Source organism: Candoia aspera, chromosome 3 (genome assembly GCF_035149785.1).
Source record: "Candoia aspera isolate rCanAsp1 chromosome 3, rCanAsp1.hap2, whole genome shotgun sequence".
NCBI classification, from domain to species: Eukaryota; Metazoa; Chordata; class Lepidosauria; order Squamata; family Boidae; genus Candoia; species Candoia aspera.
Window position 1 is genome coordinate 39,368,035 of NC_086155.1, and position 23,970 is coordinate 39,392,004.

General features: G+C 36.7%; 1 protein-coding gene across 1 annotated transcript in view; it reads right to left on the minus strand.

Moving 5' to 3' along the window:
• Positions 1–18,549, minus strand: part of CTTNBP2NL (CTTNBP2 N-terminal like) — a 33,345-nt gene extending 14,796 nt beyond the window's left edge. The window contains exons 1-2 of the mRNA XM_063297429.1: positions 18,412–18,549; positions 9,619–9,726 (exon numbers count right to left, since the gene is read on the minus strand). Coding sequence (XP_063153499.1) covers positions 9,619–9,717 — 99 coding nt within the window. The 5' untranslated portion in view covers positions 9,718–9,726; positions 18,412–18,549. The remainder of the gene's footprint in view (positions 1–9,618; positions 9,727–18,411) is intronic.
• Between the last annotated feature and the right edge of the window lie 5,421 nt (positions 18,550–23,970).

Here is a 23,970-nt window from a genome sequence, read left to right on the forward strand (position 1 = left end):
GCCCAACTTTATCTGGTGTGCCAGTTGCACCCTTTCCTAGATTGGGGGGCCCTTCAGATGGCCACTCATACTGTGGTCACCTCATGGCTTGACTCCTGCAAGACATTCTACATGGGGCTGCCCCTGAAGACTACCAGGAAGCTTCAGCTGGTCCAGAATGCAATGGTGTGGGCAGTGATGGGCATGCCTTTGTATGCCCATGCAACTCCTCTGTTTTGCAAGCTGCACTGGTTGCCAGTTTGCTTCTCAGTGCGATTCAAAGTGCTGTTCACAACCTCTAGTCTCCTCTAGTGTCTTTCAGTTTTCGAAATCATGAATTTTTTTATCTATGTTATGTCATGTAAAAACTAAAACAGGATCTACTTCCCAAAAGAAGCTGTACTTTATAATTAATTCCAAAATTTTATTGTAAAAGTTTCAATATTCCAATTTTATCTGGACACTTAGTCCATTTATAACTTTCTAGGATCAAAATCTTAATTTACCTTTTTGCTGTTTATTTCAGATTCTTTAAATTCTTAAGCTTCTAATTAAAAATTTCTTTCAATCAGGATTAAAGGCAGACTCACTGAGCTTCTCTTAGGGTTCCCCAGGGAAAGTAGAAGCAGAAAACAGAGTTCAAAACAGCAGATTCAACGTGTATTTTTATAAGAATTTTATTAAGTTTCAAGCAAAGATAAGCTACAGAAAAACAAAAAACTACAAAGAAAAAAAAAACTAAAAAAGTGTAGAAACACAAGAGAAAATTTTTCAAAATTACAAAAAGAGGTGACTTCTGACTTTTAACAGCAAGGATATACAAAATTTTTTCATAATCAATCCCTTACTCTATATTAAACCAAAATCACATTATTTCTATAAATCATTCCACTGACATATTATAAAAGGAACTTAACCAACGAAAGTCAAAGATATGAAAGAATTCTGAAATGTGTTTACACATGTGAAAGTGAGGTAGCAGATAAATTGGATGATTTAGAAATGGGGTGGCCGTGTCCCTTTAAGGCTACAGTGCAGCTTGGAAATGGTGACGTCCCAGCCTCCTAGCTAGCTCTCACCAGTTGAATGCAAACACTGTTTGCGATCTTCTGGCTGCAAGCAGCCATCCGGAGGGCGGATGGGGTGATTCCAGGTGTTTTCCTTTTTCCAGAAAAACACTCCTGGGCTTCAGGAAAAACCTGCCTGAGCCCAAAAAAACTGCCGCGTTGTCAGTTTTGCCCACTGAGCCCGCAGGCACAGTTGTTCAGTTCATGTTACCACTGGAAGTGACCCAGTATTTTCAAACTTGTCATTCTGAAAGTATCTAATAGCTTAGAAATAGTTAATGAGCAATTTCCAAAAGTGACTAGAAAATGAGGTTTGTGAACTTAGTGTCCTTTAAAAGTCTCTGCCGTGGTTGCGAGCAAGATGGCTAATCCTGCTGTTTCTTGGTGCTGAAACCTGAGGAAAACCGCTGTCCTGAGGTCTCATGAGGACCATGTGGGCAATCTCCCATCCTCTTTTTATCTGAAGAGGTTCCAAGTCCACAAACAAACAACACTTTCTCTAACCAAAGGCTCATAACCAAACATTCTTGGGTCCCCAAATGGCCTGATCCCATTTTTTGTGCTCCTTTGTCTTGTTCCCACCTTCCCATTCATGTAACCGATAAAAAAATATCTTGTATCATGGTCATTCAGAAAGTAATACATTTTTTTCCCATAATTCATCTCTGCTTATTTCAGTATCAACAATCACTGGAACCTAACATGCAACTATTACCAACGTGTGAGTTCCTACTATTGCATGTGGCCCAGTTATCACTAGATGCTCCACAGATATTGGACCTAATCATGGCTTTGGTCAATTGAGGCTTTCACATAATTTTTACAAAAGTTATTACAATAATAATTTTTGTTGTAAACCACCCAGAGTCCCCTGTTGAGGGGAGATGGGTGGTGATATAAATTTAAATAATAAAATAAATAAATAATTACTTTTAATAAGACAAGGAAAGACTAGTGTAGATCATCAGCCTTAGTTGTACTCATTGCCACAAGCAATGCTCCCTATTAACAAAAGCAGACTATGTTGGTTAGTTCTCGCATATGCTAACCAAAATGCCATAAGGATGACCCAGACCCACGTTTTTTCCAAGCACACTAACATTATTCTGAGCAAACTAGGCTGTCTAAAATAGAGAATACCTTGCACACTGACATACTGTTATCAATATCCCACAACCTCAGAAGTACATGCAATATACTAAGATATTTATTGTAAACTACCTAGAGTCGCTCTGTGAGATGGGCGGTGACTAAATTCGAAATATAAATAAATTTATTTATTCAGAACAGAAAAGTGATCAATAATGAGTTATCTTAAAAAAAGAAAAGATCTGCTATTGTAGTATAAAGCTGATATTTTAATATCCAGTGATAAATTAAGTTTTACTTAATTTGTGTGACAAAGGAAGCTGTGATTAATCCAAAATTGAATTGAAATCCTCTACTTCCAATTGGGCTAGAAGATGGAAAAGAAATGTAGAAGCCAAAAGCTCAGTGCTGCTAATTCTGGTAACATATTATGGATAACTTCTAGAACTTAGGTTACTTACATTCTGCACATCAGCTTGATTTAATGCATATTAAAGAAAACCTATTTCTTTTTTATTTTCTATAGTTTCATTTTCTTAAATAAAGAAGTTGATTTAATTCTGTCTTTACTATTAATTTACTAGTAACATGCAACTTCTCTTTATTGTTTCTATTTTTGAATTGTTTCATTTTATGAGTCAGAACTGTAAAACAACTAACATAACCACTCAGTAAAACCAATATCAATTTATATCCCCATACCAAAAAAGGGAAACACCAAAGAATGTTCAAACTATCTAACAGTGGCACTTATTTCACATGCCAGTAAGTTAATGCTCAAGATCCTGCAAGGTAGACTTCTGCAATTCATGGAGTGAGAATTGCCAGATGTACAAGCTGGGTTTAGAAAAGGCAGAGGAACTAGGGACCAAATTGCCAATATCCGCTGGATCATGGAAAAAGCCAGGGAGTTTCAGAAAAACATCTATTTCTGTTTTATTGACTATTCTAAAGCCTTTGACTGTGTGGACCATAACAAATTGTGTCAAGTTCTTAGTGGTATGGGGATACCAAGTCATCTTGTCTGCCTCTTGAAGAATCTGTATAACGACCAAGTAGCAATGGTAAGAACAGACCACAGAACAACAGACTGGTTTAAGATTTGGAAAGGAGTATGGCAGGGCTGTATACTCTCACCCTACCTATTCAACTTGTACGCAAAACACATCATGCAACATGCTGGGCTTGAGGAATCCAAGGCTGGGGTCAAAATTGCTGGAAGAAACATTAACAATCTCAAATATGCAGATGATACCACTTTGATGGCTGAAAGCGAAGAGGAACTGAGGAGCCTTATGATGAAGGTGAAAGAAGAAAGTGCAAAAGCTGGCTTGCAGCTAAACCTCAAAAAAACCAAGATTATGGCAACCAGCTTGATTGATAACTGGCAAATAGAGGGAGAAAACATAGACACAGTGAAAGACTTTGTATTTCCAGGTGCAAAGATTACTGCAGATGCTGACTGCAGTCAGGAAATCAGAAGACGTTTAATCCTTGGGAGAAGAGCAATGACAAATCTCGATAAAATAGTTAAGAGCAGAGACATCATACTGACAACAAAGGTCCGCATAGTCAAAGCAATGGTATTCCCAGTAGTAACATATGGCTGTGAGAGCTGGACCATAAGGAAGGCTGAGAGAAAGAAGATCGATGCTTTGGAACTGTGGTGTTGGAGGAAAATTCTGAGAGTGCCTTGGACTGCAAGAAGATCAAACCAGTCCATCCTCAATGAGAAGACAGGACACCCTTGAGAAGGTGCTGATGCTAGGGAGAGTGGAAGGCAAAAGGAAGAGGGGCCGACCAAGGGCAAGATGGATAGATGATATTCTAGAGGTGACAGACGTCCCTGGGGCACCTGGGGGTGTTGACGGCCGACAGGAAGCTCTGGCGTGGGCTGGTCCATGAAGTCACGAAGAGTTGAAAGCGACTGAACGAATAAACAACAAAAACCAGTATATTAAATTTATGGGCATTCTGGCTTCATTTGAAAAAAGCCCCCCCATTTCTAATATACTTTCTTCACATTGTTTTGAAGAGGGGAGCAATGTGAATCAATTACCATTGTTTAAGTTAGCACAAAATCATTAACTCTTTATGCAGTATATAAAAATTAATCTATTACTAGTTTTGGAGCAGATATCCAGATATAAATCTACCCGTTCCATCAGATCTGTCATAAGGAGCATGTTGTAATGGACTACAGTAATGCAGCTGGTTCTCAGGGAGACAGCACATTCCAAGGAGGAGGACAGGACAACACAGCCTGGAGACAGAATGTGGGAAGACAAAGAAATTCAGAGTAGCCCCACCCTGGAGCCTCCCAGGTTATTTCCCTTAAGTTCGAGTAGAGTAGCTTTAGTCTCCCAAGATTCTGTCTATACGGTGTGATCAAATAAAGAACTGAAGTTTGGCTGGACTGATTCCTTGTTGTTATTGAGTTGGGCCTGACACATGTTGTGGGTCCCATCTACAAAGGAGTTCCATCTGACAGGGCCCAGGAGGAGAGCCTTTTCTGCTGTGGCACCTCTGGAACATTGTTCCCCCTGAGGTTAGATTGGCCCCGAACCTGTTGGTCTTTAGGAAGTTCCTGAAGACATGGCTGTGTCATCAGGCCTGGGGATTATATTGTATTATTTGAGACCTGTAGGTTGGCAGTCTCCTGTGCTTTTTATGTTTCTGGTTAATTGTTTAAATTGTTTAAATTGTTTTTAATTTTATTTATATGAGTTTGTTTTTGTTGTTTTAACTAGTGAGCCACCCAGAGTCATGTATGTGAGATAGGCAGCTATATAAATTTAAACAAATAAATAAATAAATGCAGTTAACATTACATCAAATATGCCTTTAGGAAGAATGTCAGGACCTGGCTCTGCCGACTATCTTGGGGATGGATCCAAGAGTGATAGGCAGCCCTGGGGGTGGTTGGTGGTTTGAAGACACTCTCTCTACTTTTTAGTTTTTCTCTTTTCTCTTTTTCTATCTTTTGTATTTTTATAATGGCTTTTAATGACTTTTTATTTGTAAGCCACCCAGAATCCCTTTTATAGTGAGATGGGCAGTGTATAAATTAGACAGACAGACAGAATTGTTGGTAGTAAAAGGAAGCTTTGCTAGTACAGAAAAAAAATAGAGACCCCAGGGTTTGCACAATCCTTAGAAGTTATTTGAAACTGTAATAATAGACATGCTGTAAGAATGTATACCATAGTCCAAGATAAAAAAAAATCAATCAAGTCTAAGGGGTTAACATGCCAAGATGGTTGACTTCAATTTGTACATTTGTTTTTCTGAAGTAAAAGATGGCAGCAACAAATGTCGGACTTTAAAGGGAAAAATATAAGTCTTGGACAATTTAGTTAAGTTATATGATCACACTGAGTATAGTAACCCTGGTGTGACTGCTTGTCCAGATAGGTCAAGGAAACCACCTGAAAATGCATATACTTTGGAAAAAGAAATGCTAACAGAAATAAGTGATGCAAAAAATAATTTGAAGTCTCTATCACTAGCATCATTACAGCCAATGTGTAACTACCAATAGATACACCTAACAGAAGCAGGACACCTAATAGGCATCAAGGAGACTTGATTACTGACCAGAAGGGAAATTTTAAGGGGTATTAAAAGCGAATAAGACCTGTGGTGATTATGACGCAACATGACCAATAGCTAGCAAACACAAGATATCCTGCCCTACTGTCATTTTCCAGTTGTGGATTACATATAAGAAAATGAAATCAACTCAGAAACAAGTGTTTTATTTCATTTCTCCTTTCTCCAGAAACCTCTCTAAAAATCTGTCTACCATGCTATTGCTATTCAAAATTTTCCTTTTTTGAAAGCAGGCATCGAAAGTTCTGCTTTTCAGTTCTCCTAATGCCTTTCCATTTTTATTTGATGTGCCATACTTCTGTGTTTCAATTTTTTTTCCCTTTCTCTAATCACTGCTGTTAGGGATATTTTGTTGATCTAGTTCTGTTGAACTTGATACAAAAGAGGAGAATTCCGAATCAGTGTAAAACCTATAGCAAAATGTTGCTTATTCCTAAAGTACTTTAAAACGGAGCTAATTTTTCCATTTTATTATATATGTAAAATAGAAATTATGTCGTTTTTGAATTACACTTTTGCAAAACAACTGTTTATTTTGGTAACCAAAAGATAAGAATTCAGATCTTTTTATGGTTTACAAACTGATTAAAAAAAAATAATGGCGTAGCTTTCACAATGATAGCAATGCAAGGTTCCGCCAAATTATATTAAGATTGGTGCTTTTACATTTGTTTAAAAAACAGCTAGAGTTATAGGTGAACCATAAGGTGGCCTCCTAGATAGTTTTCATCAAATTATTTTGACAAAATCTGTGATCAGCTTGAAGATGATAATGGGCATCAAAACAGAACATGGATACTAAAGATTAAAGCAAATGTGAAATGAAGAAATGTTTAGTTCATAAAGCAAACTATTCTGTGCTTTGAAGAAATAATAGAGTTCCTCCTTTACCCTCCCTCCTGAGATAAAAAAAGAGTTAAAGGAATGTTTATTTATTTTTATTTTATATATTTATCAAATTTTTAACACCACCCATGTCCCCCCAGAAGGAGGGACTCTAGGTGGTTTACAACAAATCCTTTTAATACACAATGCATCTCCTACATCAGTTGAAAAATAAAATCTTGAGTATGTAGCAAAGTAGGGTTCTACAGCTATTATGTTTATTTTCCCAATCTGACTTTAAATAAACAAGCTAATGTGGGTTTCAAAGCTATTATATTCTATGTTCTCAAGCAATTTTGTAGATAAGTTCCTCTTCTAGGACACAGAATCTCCTTTAAATAGCTTGCTGTGTAATCATCAACTTCCTTATTCCTAGTTTTCCCTAGAGACAGACGATTGAAAATAAATACAGGCTGTGGTCATAACAAGAGGGTAGTGAGAAAACAAAAGTTTGCTTACTGGCTGGTTAGATTAATTAAAAAAACCAAGAACTGAACCATTTATATCTGGACCAAAGATAATCGAGATCCAAATAATGATCTGTATTAGAAAAAGAAAAAAAAAAAGAAATCACTGATATTTTAAAAGAAAACAAAGATATCTAAAAATGTATCTGGCTAACCATGTATCAATCTGAATAAAACCTGATTTAGCAATATTATAGGCAAGAACTGGCAGAGCATCTTACCACCTTCATATAATGAAACTTTATAATAAATTGAACTTTTGATAGTGGAAAAAATAGTTTCAAACTTCCAGGAACAAAATTTATGAACTCCATTTAAATAGAATCCCAATCTGAAATGGAAATAAAATTCATAACATATTTATATCCAAGGCCATCTGAAAACCCAGATTTTAATAGCTTCTTGTAGGAAATAATGGGAAATTTCTTATTATCTAAAATGGCTGACCATATTATTATTAGCCTAGATCCCAAGTTTGGATACCCTTAGTTTTGAGTACTGGATACCTCTTCCACTTATTATGGGCATCCTAAACAGATTAACATCTTAGCTATACCTAGAATGTGTCTTCCAGCAAGTAGATACAGTCACATGTCTATTTTGACTTCTCACCATAGGATACAGAAAGGCAATCCAAATGCTCAGTCTTTAAAAACCACAGCATGGCATTCATTTCTATCAAAAATTTTATCACTATCATATACAAATATTTATTTTCTTCTCTCAAGTGAAAGTTGTCCATACATAGATATATTCATTGTAAAAAGCCAACAAGAAAACATTACAATTATATCCTTAAAGGTTGTGAAAGGTAACTTATCTTTAATTCTGTAGCTTGGGACAAGATTCAGAATTCTTGCTTTGTTTAGACTTCTAACAGTTATCCACAGTTCCAGGAATAACATACAGAAACATTTTGAGACGATCAACTTATCTTAATATTTCCAATTCATGTTAAAATGACCCTAGGAAAAAGCCAGCATGCACTGGGGAATATTAAGGATGAATCATTCAAGCAGAATGAGCAGGAAAATGATGTTAATCACCCAAAAGGGAACAGGACAAGAACAATTAAAAAACAAACGAACGAACAGGAAAACAGGCATTTGAAAAGACAGAGGATTACAGATGAAAATGCCAGGCAAGAGGGACCAGGAAAGAAAACATAATCTCCTCAACACCTATGATAGAAACTTTATAGTTAAACTGCCTCAGGATGTTGTTCCTCTGCAAGTCAAAAAGTGCGCAGCATTAAAAAAAACCAGAAACCAGAAATCTTAAAAGGAGCAGCTTTTGAGAGACACAGTAGTGATAAATACCAGTCCACAAACCCAATAAAAGCACTAGAAGTGTGTTACAGGCTCTAAAATGCTATGGCTGATTTAACAGAAAAAATGAAATTAGGAAAACATCTAAAGAAGAAGCATAAAAGTTATAGGAGACTTCAAATTACCATTTTCGTCTGGATAAATCCATGAATTGTATTATACCATTAACACTATGCTATCAGACATCTGATCACAGAACTAAACACAAGAAAAACCCTTCTACTGATTCCACAGTCACATTTTCCAATCAACCACATGTAAATGTAAAATGGCAAAGGAAATTCAGTGCAGACATTTTTTTTTAAAAAAAGGAAACATAAAAAAATGAGGAAATTGATATAATAGAACACAGCTACCAGATCTGAGCTGCAAAAATTCTTGATTACTAGGTGACAGCTAAGATATTCTGTACGTCTCAGTTGCCACCAAGAGATTGTCCAGTTTGCTGCAACCCAGATCTAGTAGTCCTAAAACAGAGTAAACAGCACTGACAAAATGCAGTCAGCAATCTGTAAAGTCTTCATCACAGTAACATGAAAGACAGAGTGGGGGGGGGGGATATGAATGTGTGCACACACACAAGCTGGATGAATATCTATTAAACATGGATATTCATCCATCTTTAAAGCAAACAATTAAAATTTAAATAATAGAGTCTAGCAAAAGCCAAATCATGCCATTATGTAGACTAGCCATATATTTCAATATTTGGCATTAAACTCATCAACTGAATCGCAGAGGTATTCTTAAAGGAAGATAAATAGAAACCATTGTTTTAATGGAAGTAGAACAGGAATCTATATTATTATTCCTGCCTGTTGAGACTACACTGTTGGTTTTTACCAAATCGTCTCTGTAACAGAAACATGTTGATACACGGCACTGAGAACAAGAAGTTCCAAGTCTCACTATTCTAGTATGATGAAGGGAGAATATCTTTAATTAAAATATAATGTCCTTAATTTTCATAATCATCAAGGTGCTCATCCATTATACTATTTGCTTTTGCTGTCAATCAAATGCCAGGTACAGACTATTACCACAGGATTTGTTACCTAATATTTTCAACAGTACCTGAACTGTTAATCATTACAATCAATCTTTGGGCAAAAAATGAAGACAGCATGTATAACAGCACTGTTTTATTTCATCTCTCCTAATATTCCATCTCTCCTAATATCTACAGGTTACCTTTAAAGCTTCTATGACAAGATCTCTGGCTTCTAGTTCACCTTCAAGGATACTAAAAAGTGTCAGTAGTTCAGCTTTGTTGAGTTTTTCGAGATTCATCTTGAATACCTGGAAAAAAATATTAGAAGTTTAGCTAGATACCTTTTTGAACAGTCCCTAGTCAAGCCTGTTTTAAGAATGCAACAAAATACCCATAATTGCAACAATGAAGTTTTAATGTTTTCCAAGTACTGCTCCTTTTTCATGGTCACAATAACTACTTGGAAAAAATGTATCATTCTCCTTTTTCCATGTGCTCATAAAGAGATGTATATCAAGATGGTCTGGATAGAACACATGAACATGTTCATGTTAGAGAACATCGATTTTTAAGATCTATACCACAGTGGATTGGGAATCCATATTTACATGAATAATTTAAAATATTTAAAGGGATGTAAGCAATTGCTAGACAGAACAACCAATTCACATACCACCTCAGGGTTTCTAAAATATTTATTTTGTGTGTTAGAAAAACAGTCTTTGCTGGGACACATTATCTCAGAAAGAGTTTATTGCATTCAAACTGCTCCAAGTCACCATCACCTTTTTGCAAATATTTGTATTGTTCCACACAGACCCTGAAAAAATGAAGGCACAGTTGTGTTTGCTTGAGGCACAATAGTTTTCTAGTTGCAAAATATGTTTAAAAGCACTGAGTATATAAGAAGATTAAAACTATGGTTTTATTGATTGTCCACTGAATTAATTGGATTGCCATACCAGAAGTTGTAGTAAAATATTAAAATCTTAATTCAGACTTCAAACTCTGAAAGGCAGGGAGAGTAAGAGAATAGATATTGATGGTTTCATCAGAGTCATCAGAGATTCTTCTTCAAATGAAGCGTAACTATGATTCTTTTCACTATTGTTCCTATGTAAAATCCACTGTAACAGCACATTTCAAGAGTCATCATACCAAATAAGTTAATAAACAAATTGATTGCCTAGGGATAGTTGGAAAAATCAACTCCTCTATGAAACCCTTTGTTAATAGACATTTTTCTAAAGTTGTTACTATGGTTCAAACAGATGCAACAATGAAATAATTTCTCTATAATGTAAATAGCAATACAAACTGTACCTAATTAAAAAAAAAAAAATTATAACAGTTTTACTGCTGAAGAGCAAAAGAGAACTTTTGAGTTTTCACAAACTATGTTCCAGGATTTTTAGAATTCTTTAAAAAAAAAAGAGGATATGACTTTTTTTGTTTGTTTGTTTTAAGAGTACTGTTACAGAAAGTTTTGGAAATTAACAGAAAACAGTTAAAAATAAGAATCCACCTTATTTTGCTCACAGCAGTAAACTGCCAAGTAATTTAAATCTAGAAATCGATGTATTTTTACAGATAGTTTCATTTTGGGAAAAACTCTTAGAAATAGTAAATATTCAACAATCTCAAAATACTGGGTGATTTTTTTTCAAAATGGTAGGATTTGCATCTTGTGCTGGAACTATATTAGTACTGGGTCTTGCAGATAACAGGTTCCACACACACCGCAAAACAAAATGTCTTTTTTATGCAGGAAGTACAAAAATACAAATTCTGTATCAGAACAGTAAAAAAAAATCCAATTCTAAATGGATGTTAGAAAGATGAACTATCAACCCAAGGACATATTTGAAAATTCTTAAGTGATGCTTCAGAAAATTAAAATAAATAATATTAACAATTTGTGCATTAAACATTACATAAACATTACAGGACAAATTTTTAAACTAAGAGATATAAGTGTTAACAAGCCATAGAAGTCACAAATAGCTAATACAAGACTCAGTAACTACAATCTTTCTATGTACAACTGGACACATTTGCTGGGAATAAATACCCAACTGGAATTTAACTTGATCTGTCCTGTTAATGAAACAAGGCTGCTCTCTACACAAACTCTGCTAATATTCATTGTATCTAAATAACAGTGAAATTTTCAGTATGACAAAAACTTGCTTGTATGCTATGACATTCATGTGATACTGAATATATAGGTCATAACAACATCTCTGTAAGTTTACAGATGTAACTCCTTTCATTCTAATGAAAGGTCCCCCAGTCTAATGAAATACTTTAGAAATAAGCTTTGCAACCTGAAGACTTAAAATACTGATTGTATTTACTTTGATGCTAGTAGTCTCATTCATTTAGAATTAATTTCTATTTGTAATAACATTGTAATTAGCACAATCATCTCAAAGACAGTCCTATTGAATTAAATGGATTACTTGGTATCAAACTGCATTTTAAACTGTTTGTTTAGGATGCAATCCAGTATCAATTTACCTAAGACATAGTCCCACTGAATTCATATTTCAATTTATTTACAATTCTCCCATAATTTCCATACAAGGAACTATATACTCATGGGTAAGACCATCTGTGGATAAGCCGATTCTCAAATTTTTAACCAAAATGCCATGAAATATGCATCACCCGTGGATAAGTCAACCTGCATTTTTCATGGTAGTTTGGTTAAAAATTTGAGGGTCTGCTTATCTGTGGGTGGGTGGGCTTATCCATGAGTATATATAGGAAATACAGCTACTTTAAAAATGTATTAGTGTATATACTTGTGGATAAGCTGATTTTTGGGTGCATTTTGGAACTTCAAATTCTCAGCTTATCTACAAGTATTTACCGTATTCTCATGCTAAACAAATTAGACTAGGTAGTCTTTGAGTTTTCCATCATTTTTTCACATTTCTGACAATTCTGACAGAATTCACATTCTTCAGATGAAGAATTATAAATATACATTTGCATAGACATTTATATTTCCTCAGGTTCATGTAGAGAATTGTTAAACACACAGGAAGCAGTAGCATTTAACAATTGTTAACACAAAATCATAGATAAAGTCTCCTCTGAACTGAGCTCAGCTCCTGGTGGTTGCATGGATATGACAATGTTGTCTTCTTGGATACAATATGGAAGTGAGTTGACACTACCTTCCTCTGGGATTACTTTTTTTAAAAAAAACTTCTCAGTCTAATTTACAGTCTTGAGGCTTCTTGGTGGTCTCAAAAACGATGAAGTTGGGCTAAAGTTGTTAAGAGATCAGCCAAGGCCAGGGCCCCCAACACATATACATGTTTTGTTTATAGATATATTTTTTTGTATTTCTTGATTTGCTAAAGCTATTTAATAGCTTTTATATTACTTGAGAGAGCCAGTCTGGTGCAGTGGTTAAGACATCAGGCTAGAAACCTGGAGACTGTGAGTTCTAGCCCTGCCTTAGGCACAAAGCCCGCTGGGTGACCTTGGGCCAGTCACTTTCTCTCAACCCTATGAAGAAGACAATGGCAAAGCACTTCTGAAAAATCTTGCCATGAAAACTGCAGGACTAGTCCAGGCAGTCTCTGAGAACAGGACACAGATTAAAAAAAATACTATTTGAAGTTTTTCCTGAAACTTTCAAAGACAGTATTTTCTGTTTCTCATCAATTATGTTTATAATTAAGAACTCTAAAACTAGGTTAGGTGCTTGATAAATATTCTAGCCACAAATAGATAAACTTCTGGTCTTTCCTTTCTTCTGTCACTCATTCTCTGGCATTTTTTTCCCTTCTGTGAATTTTTAGCTCTGTTTTGAGAATTAGCTAGCAGTGATGCCAAGAGATAAACCTAAGCCAGAGATTGCACACCGATAGAGCCTTTGAATTAGTGGCTGTTCTCAAAGAAACCAAACACTAATTCATAAATACCCTGAACACAGGCTAAATGTTGCAATTTAGAAATACCTAAACTTTCCCCAAATAGCAAGTTAATGCTGAAATGAAGAACTGCTTGAATTTTCTGACCAACCAGTCCTGGTTCTGATTATTTTATTTTTATCTGTTTATATTAACTATGGAAGCTGGACAGAAAAGAATTAGAAGAACCTAAGGATACTGAACTGTTTGTTAGATTTAAACATAATACCACATGAAGTAGTATGTTAGTACAGGATAGGACCTGTTATTAAATACAAGCCTGAGTTTCAGATATTAATGAAATTAGAGATTCATTTTTAATGAGTGCTTTTTATGTGCCAAAAAGATGCACATAAATTGAATGAAACTGCAGTGATTTGGTGGAATGAACTATTAAACTCTGTTTTTTATTGTATCTCCAAATAGCATCTAGTTAATATACATTCCTTAGAAATCTGTGCTATTTGTTGCTGACTTACCCTTCTTCTTCACAGAAGTTCCATGCATTTCATGGCAGCAACAAGATACAATTTTTTCAAGCTTTAATAAGCAGAAGTAAGCTTTGGTAAGTTGCTTCCCATCTAATGGCTAACACAGTATCTTTATGGAAAATCTTATCACCCTAGTTTACTACATATGAGTGGATACCAACTGTATATAAACCTATATAATGTATTGTCATAAATAATGCTAGTTTAATCATTCCTTTCAATCTGAAGATTAATTTCACCTCCTATAAGCCATCCCTCCAAATCAGAAACCTTGAGACCTTTTTTAAGGTTCATATTGTATTAAGAATTAAGAATTCTAACTAGACATTATTTCAATTTAGATTCAAAACCTTTTATTTTGAGAATCAAGCTTGCCTTTCAAGGGCTTTTAGTATCCAACTCTGAACATATATTCTTGGGTTGCATATGAATCTGCTTTGGTATCTGTACTGGTGTTTGAGGAAGGAGAATCTCCTTATTCTCCACATAGAAATATACCTTTGGTAATAGAAAAAGGTATCTTGTGTTCACTCAATTTTCTTTATTATGGAAATATGATTTGTTTCTAACAGGCTAGGTAGAACATCTAGAAACAGAAGAATATACAGTAATTGTATATACATTGTACATACACACCCTTTAACATTATGTCTGAAAAACTGTAACTAAATCTCCATCTGACATAAACTAAGTTGCTCCTTTTGGAAATCCCCTTCATAGCCAGTGTGAGGCAAGCCACATGGAAACAACAACAAAAACTGGAAAAGGCATGAAGAAATGACAAATATTCATTATTATTTAGTGATGATCTTAAGATATTAAAAATCATACTATTCTATTAAGGTTTCACTAAATAGATTCTTGAATTAAAGATTCCCATGAAATATGTCTTGCATAAATCACTATATCTACTTGAAGTCCCTGCACATATCTATAAATGCAGGTGAATAATCGTCGGTTCATTTAATATTTCAGAAATTATTTGCCAGTGCTAAAGATCAGACACTAGAGAGGAAACCCCCCTCTTACAAAATGTACGATTAAATAAATTATTGGGTGAGATGGATTTCAGACATACAAGACTGTATCAACACTATTAAACACTTTATTAGAACATGGACTACATGTTTAAAATATATATTTTGTAATCTAGCCAAATACTGCACTTCCTTACCAGCATTTAATTTTATTACTTCAAATTAAAAACATTCAATATATTATACTTTATTGCAGTAACATATTTTTGTTAATAAATTTTATTAAGTTTCAAGAGAATAAAAACTACAAAACAACAACAACAAAGAAAGAAAAAAGAACGAAAAAAGTGTGAAAACACAAGAGCAATTTTTTTTTCAGATTTACAAAAAGATCTGGCTTCCTATTTTAACAGCAAGGATATACAAAAATTCCCATAATCAATCTCTTACTGTATATTAAATCAGAACACCAAATTATTTCTATAAATCATTCCACTTTAGCACATAATAAAAGTCACTCAGTACAGTTACTCCTCCCCCTTATATTAAAATAAAGAAAAAAATTCATATAAACCTCCTAAACTTCTTTCTCCCCTGCAAAAGATAACACCTATTTAATTATTCCCTTCCTACCTCTATTCTGTACATTTCCATCTACTATAATAAGAATCAAACTAAAAAGCACATAGGTTGTCTGCTATTATCCTTGATAATACAACAGTATTAGTAATCTTAATCTTAATAAACCCAAAAAACAAAAACAATTCAAAACAGTAAAATCAAATCTTTAAAAGCAAATAACATCAATCAAATTCTTAAAGCAAACCAGATAAACATTCTTTAATACAGCATTTTTAATAATCTTAATCTTGACCCAAAGAAAACAGACAGTTCGAAGCAATAAATCCAAATCTTTAAAAGCAAGTAACTTCCATCGAATCCTTACAGCAAACCAGATAAACATTCTTTAACACTTAGCCCACTTCAAAATAAACCAAAGCACTTACATATCCCCACAATGTGCACAGAGCTTTTCTCTTAAAAGAACCTAAGAGCCCAACTGCCCCCCTCAAAGATTCCAGGTTCTTTTCATGGCATTCCACCAGAAAGTCAATTTCACTTGTGGCTTGCAGATCACTCTCTCCCTCATATTCCTCCAACCCCACTATCCAGTCTTCATCCAGCATCTCAATAAAAATCCCAATTTCACTCTTAAAAGGAACATTTCTACTGCTGTTAAATTCCTCAGTTTCATCCACCACATCCCCAACCTGATGGCACATTTTAGATCTCATATTTTCCACATTGTCCTGAATATCTTGCATAAAAGCTTGACTGAAGTCAGAAGAAATCTGTTTAAAATCCTGGAAGTCAGAAAGAATCTGTTTGAAACCCTCCATGTTTCAGGCAGTAGATTATGGTGCCCCCTAGGAGCTTAACCAGTGAAAGACAAAGCTATGGAAAAGTTCCCAAGTATGTTTACACAAAGTGAAAGTGAGATAGGCAGACAGTTCCCAAGGGAAAGTGAAAACAGAAATCTGAAGGTTCAAATCAGCCAATTCAATGCATAGGAAAATGCTAATATCTTCACATTTAATACAAAAATAATAACAGGAAGACAATTGTTTACTCTCAATCCTCCTTTATATTTGGAAGGAAAATGGAATCCAAAATTTAAAAAAGAATTAAAAAGTAATCCCAAAAATAACAATAAGCACCAAGACAGCCAGCTTCTCCTTGCTGTAGAAAGCCTCTCTTGGGGTACATATACTTAAAAAAAATACAAACTGGTGATTTAGAAATGGGGTGGCTGGTCTTAGTGTCCCTTTAAGGCTACAGTGCAGCTTGGAAAGTGATGATGTCCCCATCTCCCGGCTAGCTCTTACCAGTCGAACGCAAACACTGTTTGCAATCTTCTGGCTGCAAGCAGCTGTCTGGAGGACAGATGGGGTGATTCCAGGTGTTCTCCTTTATCTGGAGAATATTTTGGGGCTTCAGGAGAACCTGCCTGAACCCCCACAAAAAATTGCCACTTTGTCAGCTCCGCCTGCTGAGCTCGTGGGCACAGCCATTCAGTCCATCATTCCCCACTGGAAGCCCACTTTATTGCAGTAACAACTTGATTTACAGGCATTTAGAAAAAACACATTAATTTTCTGATTTTTATTTTCTGTGCTTCTCTGGCTACTCAGCACACTTTCAACAACTACTAAGGTGATATATATCAGTACATGCAAAAATACTGGACTCAGTGATGACAAACTGACAAAGTTAATCAGAATGGTTTAATGACTGCAAATAGCATTTTTGTTTTTAATATATGACTGAAAATTTGCTTTACTGTAACCACAGGAATATTTTTAAGCAAACACATTTCTTTCTCTAAAGAAAACACATAATGCATCCATTTACATACCACTATGATGGTACATGGCTATTTGCACAAAGGATTAAATATGTTTTAGTATCCTATAAAAACAGCATAACAGCATAAGCCTATTAAAGAAACAACAACAGCATTTCTCAAATCATGAACAGACACTGGTCATACAGTGCAAAGAGCATGGAAATCCAAAGCAGTCCTCTCATAAAATAGTAAAAATGCAATTTAAAAAAAAGGTATCTCCTAGGTCCAGATTCTGTTTTCCAGAACAAGACCTAACAATAGTTGTATAAATAATACTTGTCTCCTACCTATGAATCCCTCTAATCCATCTTGTTTTTCACTTTTATCTATCCGTCCTCCACTTTTTCATTGTTACCATACCATCATACGTTACCCTTAATAAATAAATATACTTCTCCATTTCAAGAGGCATCTTAAAAACTTGCCCAGCCACAGAATAATACCTCCTCATGAAGGGCAAAGAATTTTGCAATGCAGCATCCCCAGGTCTTACAGTGAGAGTACCAGGAGTAAACAGGTTTGGCAGCATTTCCCTATTTACGTTCCAGAATGAAATGTGAAAGCAGCCAAGCCTAAGAAATTAATCTACTCAATCCTCGCCCTTATCTCCCAAGTATTAGATTCACACGGCCACTTTACATCTTATACAGCTGGATATCAATCTACCTCCCGGGACGTTAAGGGCTCGGATGCTTATTCTAGCGTTAACATCTCGTAGCCCCGTATCTATACGACAGCGGTGCGCGTGCAAACCATTTTTTCCAATTACATGAACCGATTTCACTTGCCGGCGTGCGCGAACCTTAACCCGCGCCCGGGTCCCGGGTCCAGCCTCCTTTGAACCCCCTTAGTCGTCTCCTCCGACAAATCCCTGACGCTCTTTCCACCCGCCCAGGGCCCCATCGCATCCACCCGCGACACACCAGCCTTCCTGACGAAACTCCAGCTCTCAGAGCCGCGACGGCGGCCACCGCGACAATGGCCCCGCGGTCTGGAGCACATCGGCTGTCCCTTCCCCACGTCCCACAGGCAGACGCCCCCCCACGTCGCCACCCGGCGGGCCTCCTGGTTGCTCCCGCCTCTCCCGCTTGCCGGTTCCCAACGGCACACGCGCGGGGATGCCTCCGCACACCATTCCCCGCAACGGGCCAAGCGCCGCCAGATCACCTCTGATCTCGCGCCGACCTACCAGGAGCTCAGCCGAACGCCCGTAGCCGTCGTCCTCGCTGCCACCGCCTTCTTCGCAGCCAACGCCAACGTCCCCGCTCGGCCCCACTCTCCATCCAGCCTTCTCAAGCAGCCCAAGATTGACGTCCTCCACCACCAACCGACGTCCATCTGAGCCCAGGCACTTGGCCAATGGGCGCATGAATAGGCCGGGGCGACAAAATAGCCAGGCCCATCGACGTTCCTTCTAGCCAATCAGAAGCCGAGGCCGGTGGTTGCTGCGGTGGGTGTGTACGTGGGTCTCGAGCGGGCTTGAAAATCCCTTTTGTTCGCGGTGGTGAAGTAGATAGAGAGGAGTTCTGATTGAGACGTCACTTCCGGAGAAGGATTTTCGCGCTGGCAAATTAAGCGAAGCGGGTTTAGAGTGTTTTCAGACGTTCGGACGGTCGTTAGCTTTAGTGGTTTTTGAAATTTTGCCCGTCGACATAAATAGGTTAATGAAGCGGGATGTTGCCGTACTTCAGAGTATTGCAAGTTTTATCCCTTTTGTTAAAAGAGTTCTGGGCTTCTCGGGGGATGGCTGCTTGTCGAGCGGGTGTCCTAATAAAAGTGGTTCCAGCATATTTTTGAGCAAGTTGTTTAAAAGGTGGATTTTAAAAAAAATCAGTTCTTTCTCGTGTGTGTGCGTGTGTGTGTGTGTATTTCAGTATACCTACTTCATAGCCTATAAAGGATGCTCGTAGCTGAGGAAAAAAATATTTGGAAGTGACGTTAAAAATACATGTTAGCAGAAGATAACAGTACTTTTATAGACTAGAGTACTCCCCTCTTCAGTGTGCACTCGTGGGGATGGTTCACTGTCAGAAAGCAAGCATAAAAGCACAGGAGCAAACAATGGTGTCTTTCCAGTGTGACCTCCAGAGCACCAGTTGTCCATGGTGCTTATGCCAGTATGTTTCCTTTTAATTCACGATGATGAATGGGAATCTGCTCCTATGGGCTCCCCTTTGACATAGGTAGAATCTATGCACACCTGTTGCACAGATGGAATACCTTTTCAAGCTGGTTTAAATGGTAAATCATAATCTTGTATAGAATGAATTGTAGTCCAGATCATCTTTTGAGGGTTTCATACCTGTTAAAGTTAGATCTGTGCTATTGGGTGAAATGGCATTGCTTTTTACTGAACAACGCTAGAAAAAATGTATTTATGTGGGGTGCAGATCATATGGATGATTGTCAGGACTTCTGTGTTTTGGACAGAACCTGGGTTGACTATATTCATACATTCCCATTAAATCATAAAGCGGCTTCTTTGCTTTTGCTTAGCATGTTCTGTAAAGCTAGCTATTGCCACTTGTAAACCATGGTTTATGGCTTAGTATTATTATAAATACATTTTAAATAATGTATACATAATATTACTATTATTATAGGTAAACTCTTGTTATGGCATGGGACTGGGTTACTTGATGGACCACCTCTCCCCAAGTACATCTACCCATCCCTTCAGGTCCAGCACAAGGAGCATGTTGCAGTCCCATCAGCCAGGGAGTGTCATCTGGTGAGACCCAGGAAGAGAGCCTTTTCTGCTGTGGCATGTGCTCTGAGAACCTCATCCCCCAGGAGATCAGATTGGCCCCAACCCGGCCAGGCTTTTTGCAGGGCCCTGAAGACATGGTTTTGCCAACAGACTGGGGACCCAGGAATGTGGTGGAGCTGGGTTCAGTGGCTATATTGATTGTTTTGATGAATGGAATTACCTAGGCTCTGAGTTTTATGTATTTTATGATATTTATATGCTTTTATATTGTTTCTTTCGTTTTTAAATTGCTGCCCTGTTCTTTTTTGTTGTTTTTAGATTTGTTTTAATTGTAAGCTGCCCAAAGTCATATATATATATATAGAGAGAGAGAGAGAGAGAGAATCCATGTATAGTGTTTATTCAAGAAGCTGTGGTTAAAAGAAACCATAACTTAGCATGGAGTATGAATCTACTCATATATAACAGGGTGACAGGTTTCAAATATCTTTGCGATCCAGAAGCATACATGTCTGCAGTGATTGCATCAGAACGAAAACACAGTGATGTCATAGTGATATCATGACACAAACTCCACCTTTAAGTATTTGTGTCCTGATACCTGATATAAGTCACAGTTTTTGCATTATCAGAGATGTTTTGTCACTTGCCACTGCTTCCTCATCCTGTGGATATCTATAACAATATGGTTTGCTAAGAGTGCAGGAGGATAGTTGAAGTGAGGTCTTTTTCAGGCACACCTGGAGCTGTCAGGAGCTTCCTAGTTTGTGACACCCAGGCCCTTGCACAACAGTGTGACTGGTGTATCCTGTTGGACAGCACACAGTGTTCCTATTTCAGGCTTGCTTGTATGATTTTATCATTCCCCTGCCCTCTTGAATATTGAATTGTGGGTGGAGATAGCATTCTGCAAGACCAATACTTATATTTGATTAGTCAGCAGTATTTAGAATGTAATATCTGGCCATGGGCTGTACAAAGCTGTGTAATCTGATTTATATTCTTGTTAAGGCTTTTGAGAAAACAAACTTGTTAGCAGAATGCAGTTAACAATATTACCACCCATGTGGCTGAGAGAGAAAGGTTGGATGTTTAGCATTTAGCTATGATAGCACTTACTCCTTCACCCACAGCAAGTGGAGGGTCTGAAATTAGAAACCTTCCAGAATGTGTAGAAGTATGACTTTGTATTCTGAAGTCACTACTGCTATCAAATTATAGAAATGAAACAATATTTCATTTTCTTAAAATTATTACATATGAATATGTGGCTTCATGATTGCTAGCAATGTATTACTTCTATGGCCCTTTGACTTAATTTCTTTCAAATGATGAAAACTAGTTCAAAAGCAAATATGTCATTGGAGTGAATATAAGTATTATGTTCTTAATAAAGTTTGGAGAACCTTGATTTCTATAAAGATACTGGTTTGGGTTTGAGCTAAAAACAGTTCCAAGGCATTTTAGTCATGGATTAGAAATGTGTCCAGAAGAAATAACATTCTCTGAATAGTGCATGATTTTTTTCAAAAAAGTTCAGTCTTAAAATATACCCAACATTTATAGTCATCATGCATAAGAAGTTGTCTTATTCTATGTCAGACTCTTTGTTCATTAGTACTGTATGCAGACAGCCAGTGACTGTTCAGATTTTATGACATGAGTTTTTCCCAATCTGACCTGGAGATGTCAAAGTTTGAAAAAATGTGTGTGTTTCTACAGAACTACTACAGTTTTCTAAATGGAACTGAGTTGTATCCAAATGAAGAGTGAAATCCTATACAAACTTACTTAGAAATAAAATATTCTTAATACTATCACAAAATAGAAAATGCAATGTCCATAAAAGGAACAAAAATAACACAGCCTTGCATACAGTTTGTGTAAATAAACATATTAGTGCAATTTATACTGAAATTCATTTCACCATATGAGGACTGTCAGCAGATGATCTGTGTATCTACTCTGTCTGCTGTCCAAGTGCTAAAGATTGATAGGCAACTTCAAAGTCTATGCCACTCTCCCTTCTTAATCTTTTCTTAATTTTTAAAGTGAAACTGGAATGAACAACTGTACTGTGTGAAGCTTCGAAGGGAACATTTACTTTGTGAAGCAATGCATATAAACATAGTCACACACCATACTTCTGATAGGAAAGTGATTGTGTTACTGTGTTTCAGAGCCTCATCTGCAGGTTCAGTAGGTGGAGAAAGCTTCTGTGCATTACAGTTAGCTACTATAAGTACCAAAACAGAAACCTCTTGCAGTTTTTGGAACTTCTGGATCCAATGAACTTCTGGATCCAGGAAGAAATGCAAAGCATCTCAACAAGGCAAATTGTGTCACCTCAATCCCTTAATAAGACAAATCATGTTGTTTCTGTGGCATGAAAGGCCTTGTTGGAACTGAGTGCAGCCATCCTATTCACTCTTAATGAAGAGGCAATGACTTCTTTCAGTTATGGAACTAGTCTCTTTTATAGTCCATGGAATCCCACAGGATTGGGCTGCTGTAATTTGGTGCCCTCATCTCCCACTGAATCAATAGTTGCATTAACCCTTTGAAAGGATTTATACATCTGTTGTTAAAAATATTTTTTTTCCAAACCGCAAACATTGAAAAAAGGGCAGAAAATTTTGGTTCTCCATCCTACCCTCACCCCCCACCCCCATTAATAAAGGGTTGTCTTTGGTCACAAAAGCTATTACTTGCCACTAAAAGATTCCACCATAAGGCAGAGGTCCCACCTTCCTCACATTTCAGAACTCTACACCTCATTCTGCTGAATATATAGATGAGCCCATTTATTATATTTACTAATGAGGATAAATAAGTATGCAGTGCAGAACAATTTATACTGCAGTATGTTTGGGTCTTTATTTGCACATGGGCACAATTAATTTTCTGTCTTCAGTGCAGTTTTAGGCAACCCAAACGCTGTTTACAACTTAGGAGAACACATTTCCTAACCGAAACAAGATTACTTTATTTCCTAACCCAAACATTTGGTGTATAAACTTCAATGCATGTCAGATTTTCATGTTTATTAGAACAGCACTTGTTCATTAACAATACTGTATTCCATTTACAATGATACTTCTCCAGGACAACAGCGATCATCTTGTGATAAACCACGAGAGATCTGCTTAAGGCTTATTTCTTAAAATGTTAATGTCCGAGTAAATGAATGACGTTACCTTCAAGTTACTTGACTGTTGAAAATTAGTGGGAGTGACGGGAAAATATCCAAATTTCATTCACTCCAAATGTGGTGGTAGTAGGGACTTGTGGAGGGCAGGCTTTGTGGGCAGCTGAGAATGTAGAGAAAGGATGTATTTGTGGCAGGCAGGAAAATAGGAAAAGGGGGAGGTTGGAAGAATTTAAAGTGGAAGAACAGCTGAACATGCAGTTATGTGAAGCAGGGGTCTCAATATTCTTTCCCATAGAAGAAAGGTGGATGTTGAGAGTGATTTTTGCATGTAGATATCCTATAGATAGTATGTACTGTACAAGTTAAACAACTTCTTCCATATTCTACAGCAGCCATCCACAATCTGGTGTGCTCAATATGTTAGGCTATAATTACCACAGGCCATAAGGTACACTAGGAGTTATACAGAAGGTTTTTTTACAGCACAGAAATTATAAACAAAGTTATTTTTTTCCCCAGTGCCAAGTTTTGAGAGAAGCACTTGGTGGTGTTTTTGTTATAATTGTATTCCCCCCCTTTTTTTTTGTTCTTATTGATAATGTGTGAAGTGAGAGAGGGGAGATTGAGAGATTACATTCAAATCAAAACTGTCACAGAGACAGACCACTCCAAAACAGTATTACACTTTGGAGAATGTTCTGCTTCCCAAGTAGTTTCACTATTAAAATCCAGTAGAAATAAAGGAAGTTAGCAGGATCAGTAACACTAAGCAACTATAATAAAAAGTCTGCTGCTGAGAAAAGCTGGTTGCAGCTTTGTTTTTTGTTTGTTTTTTAGAAACAAGAGGTGTGTATTCATATATTTATTAAAATACTACTTTTTACCTT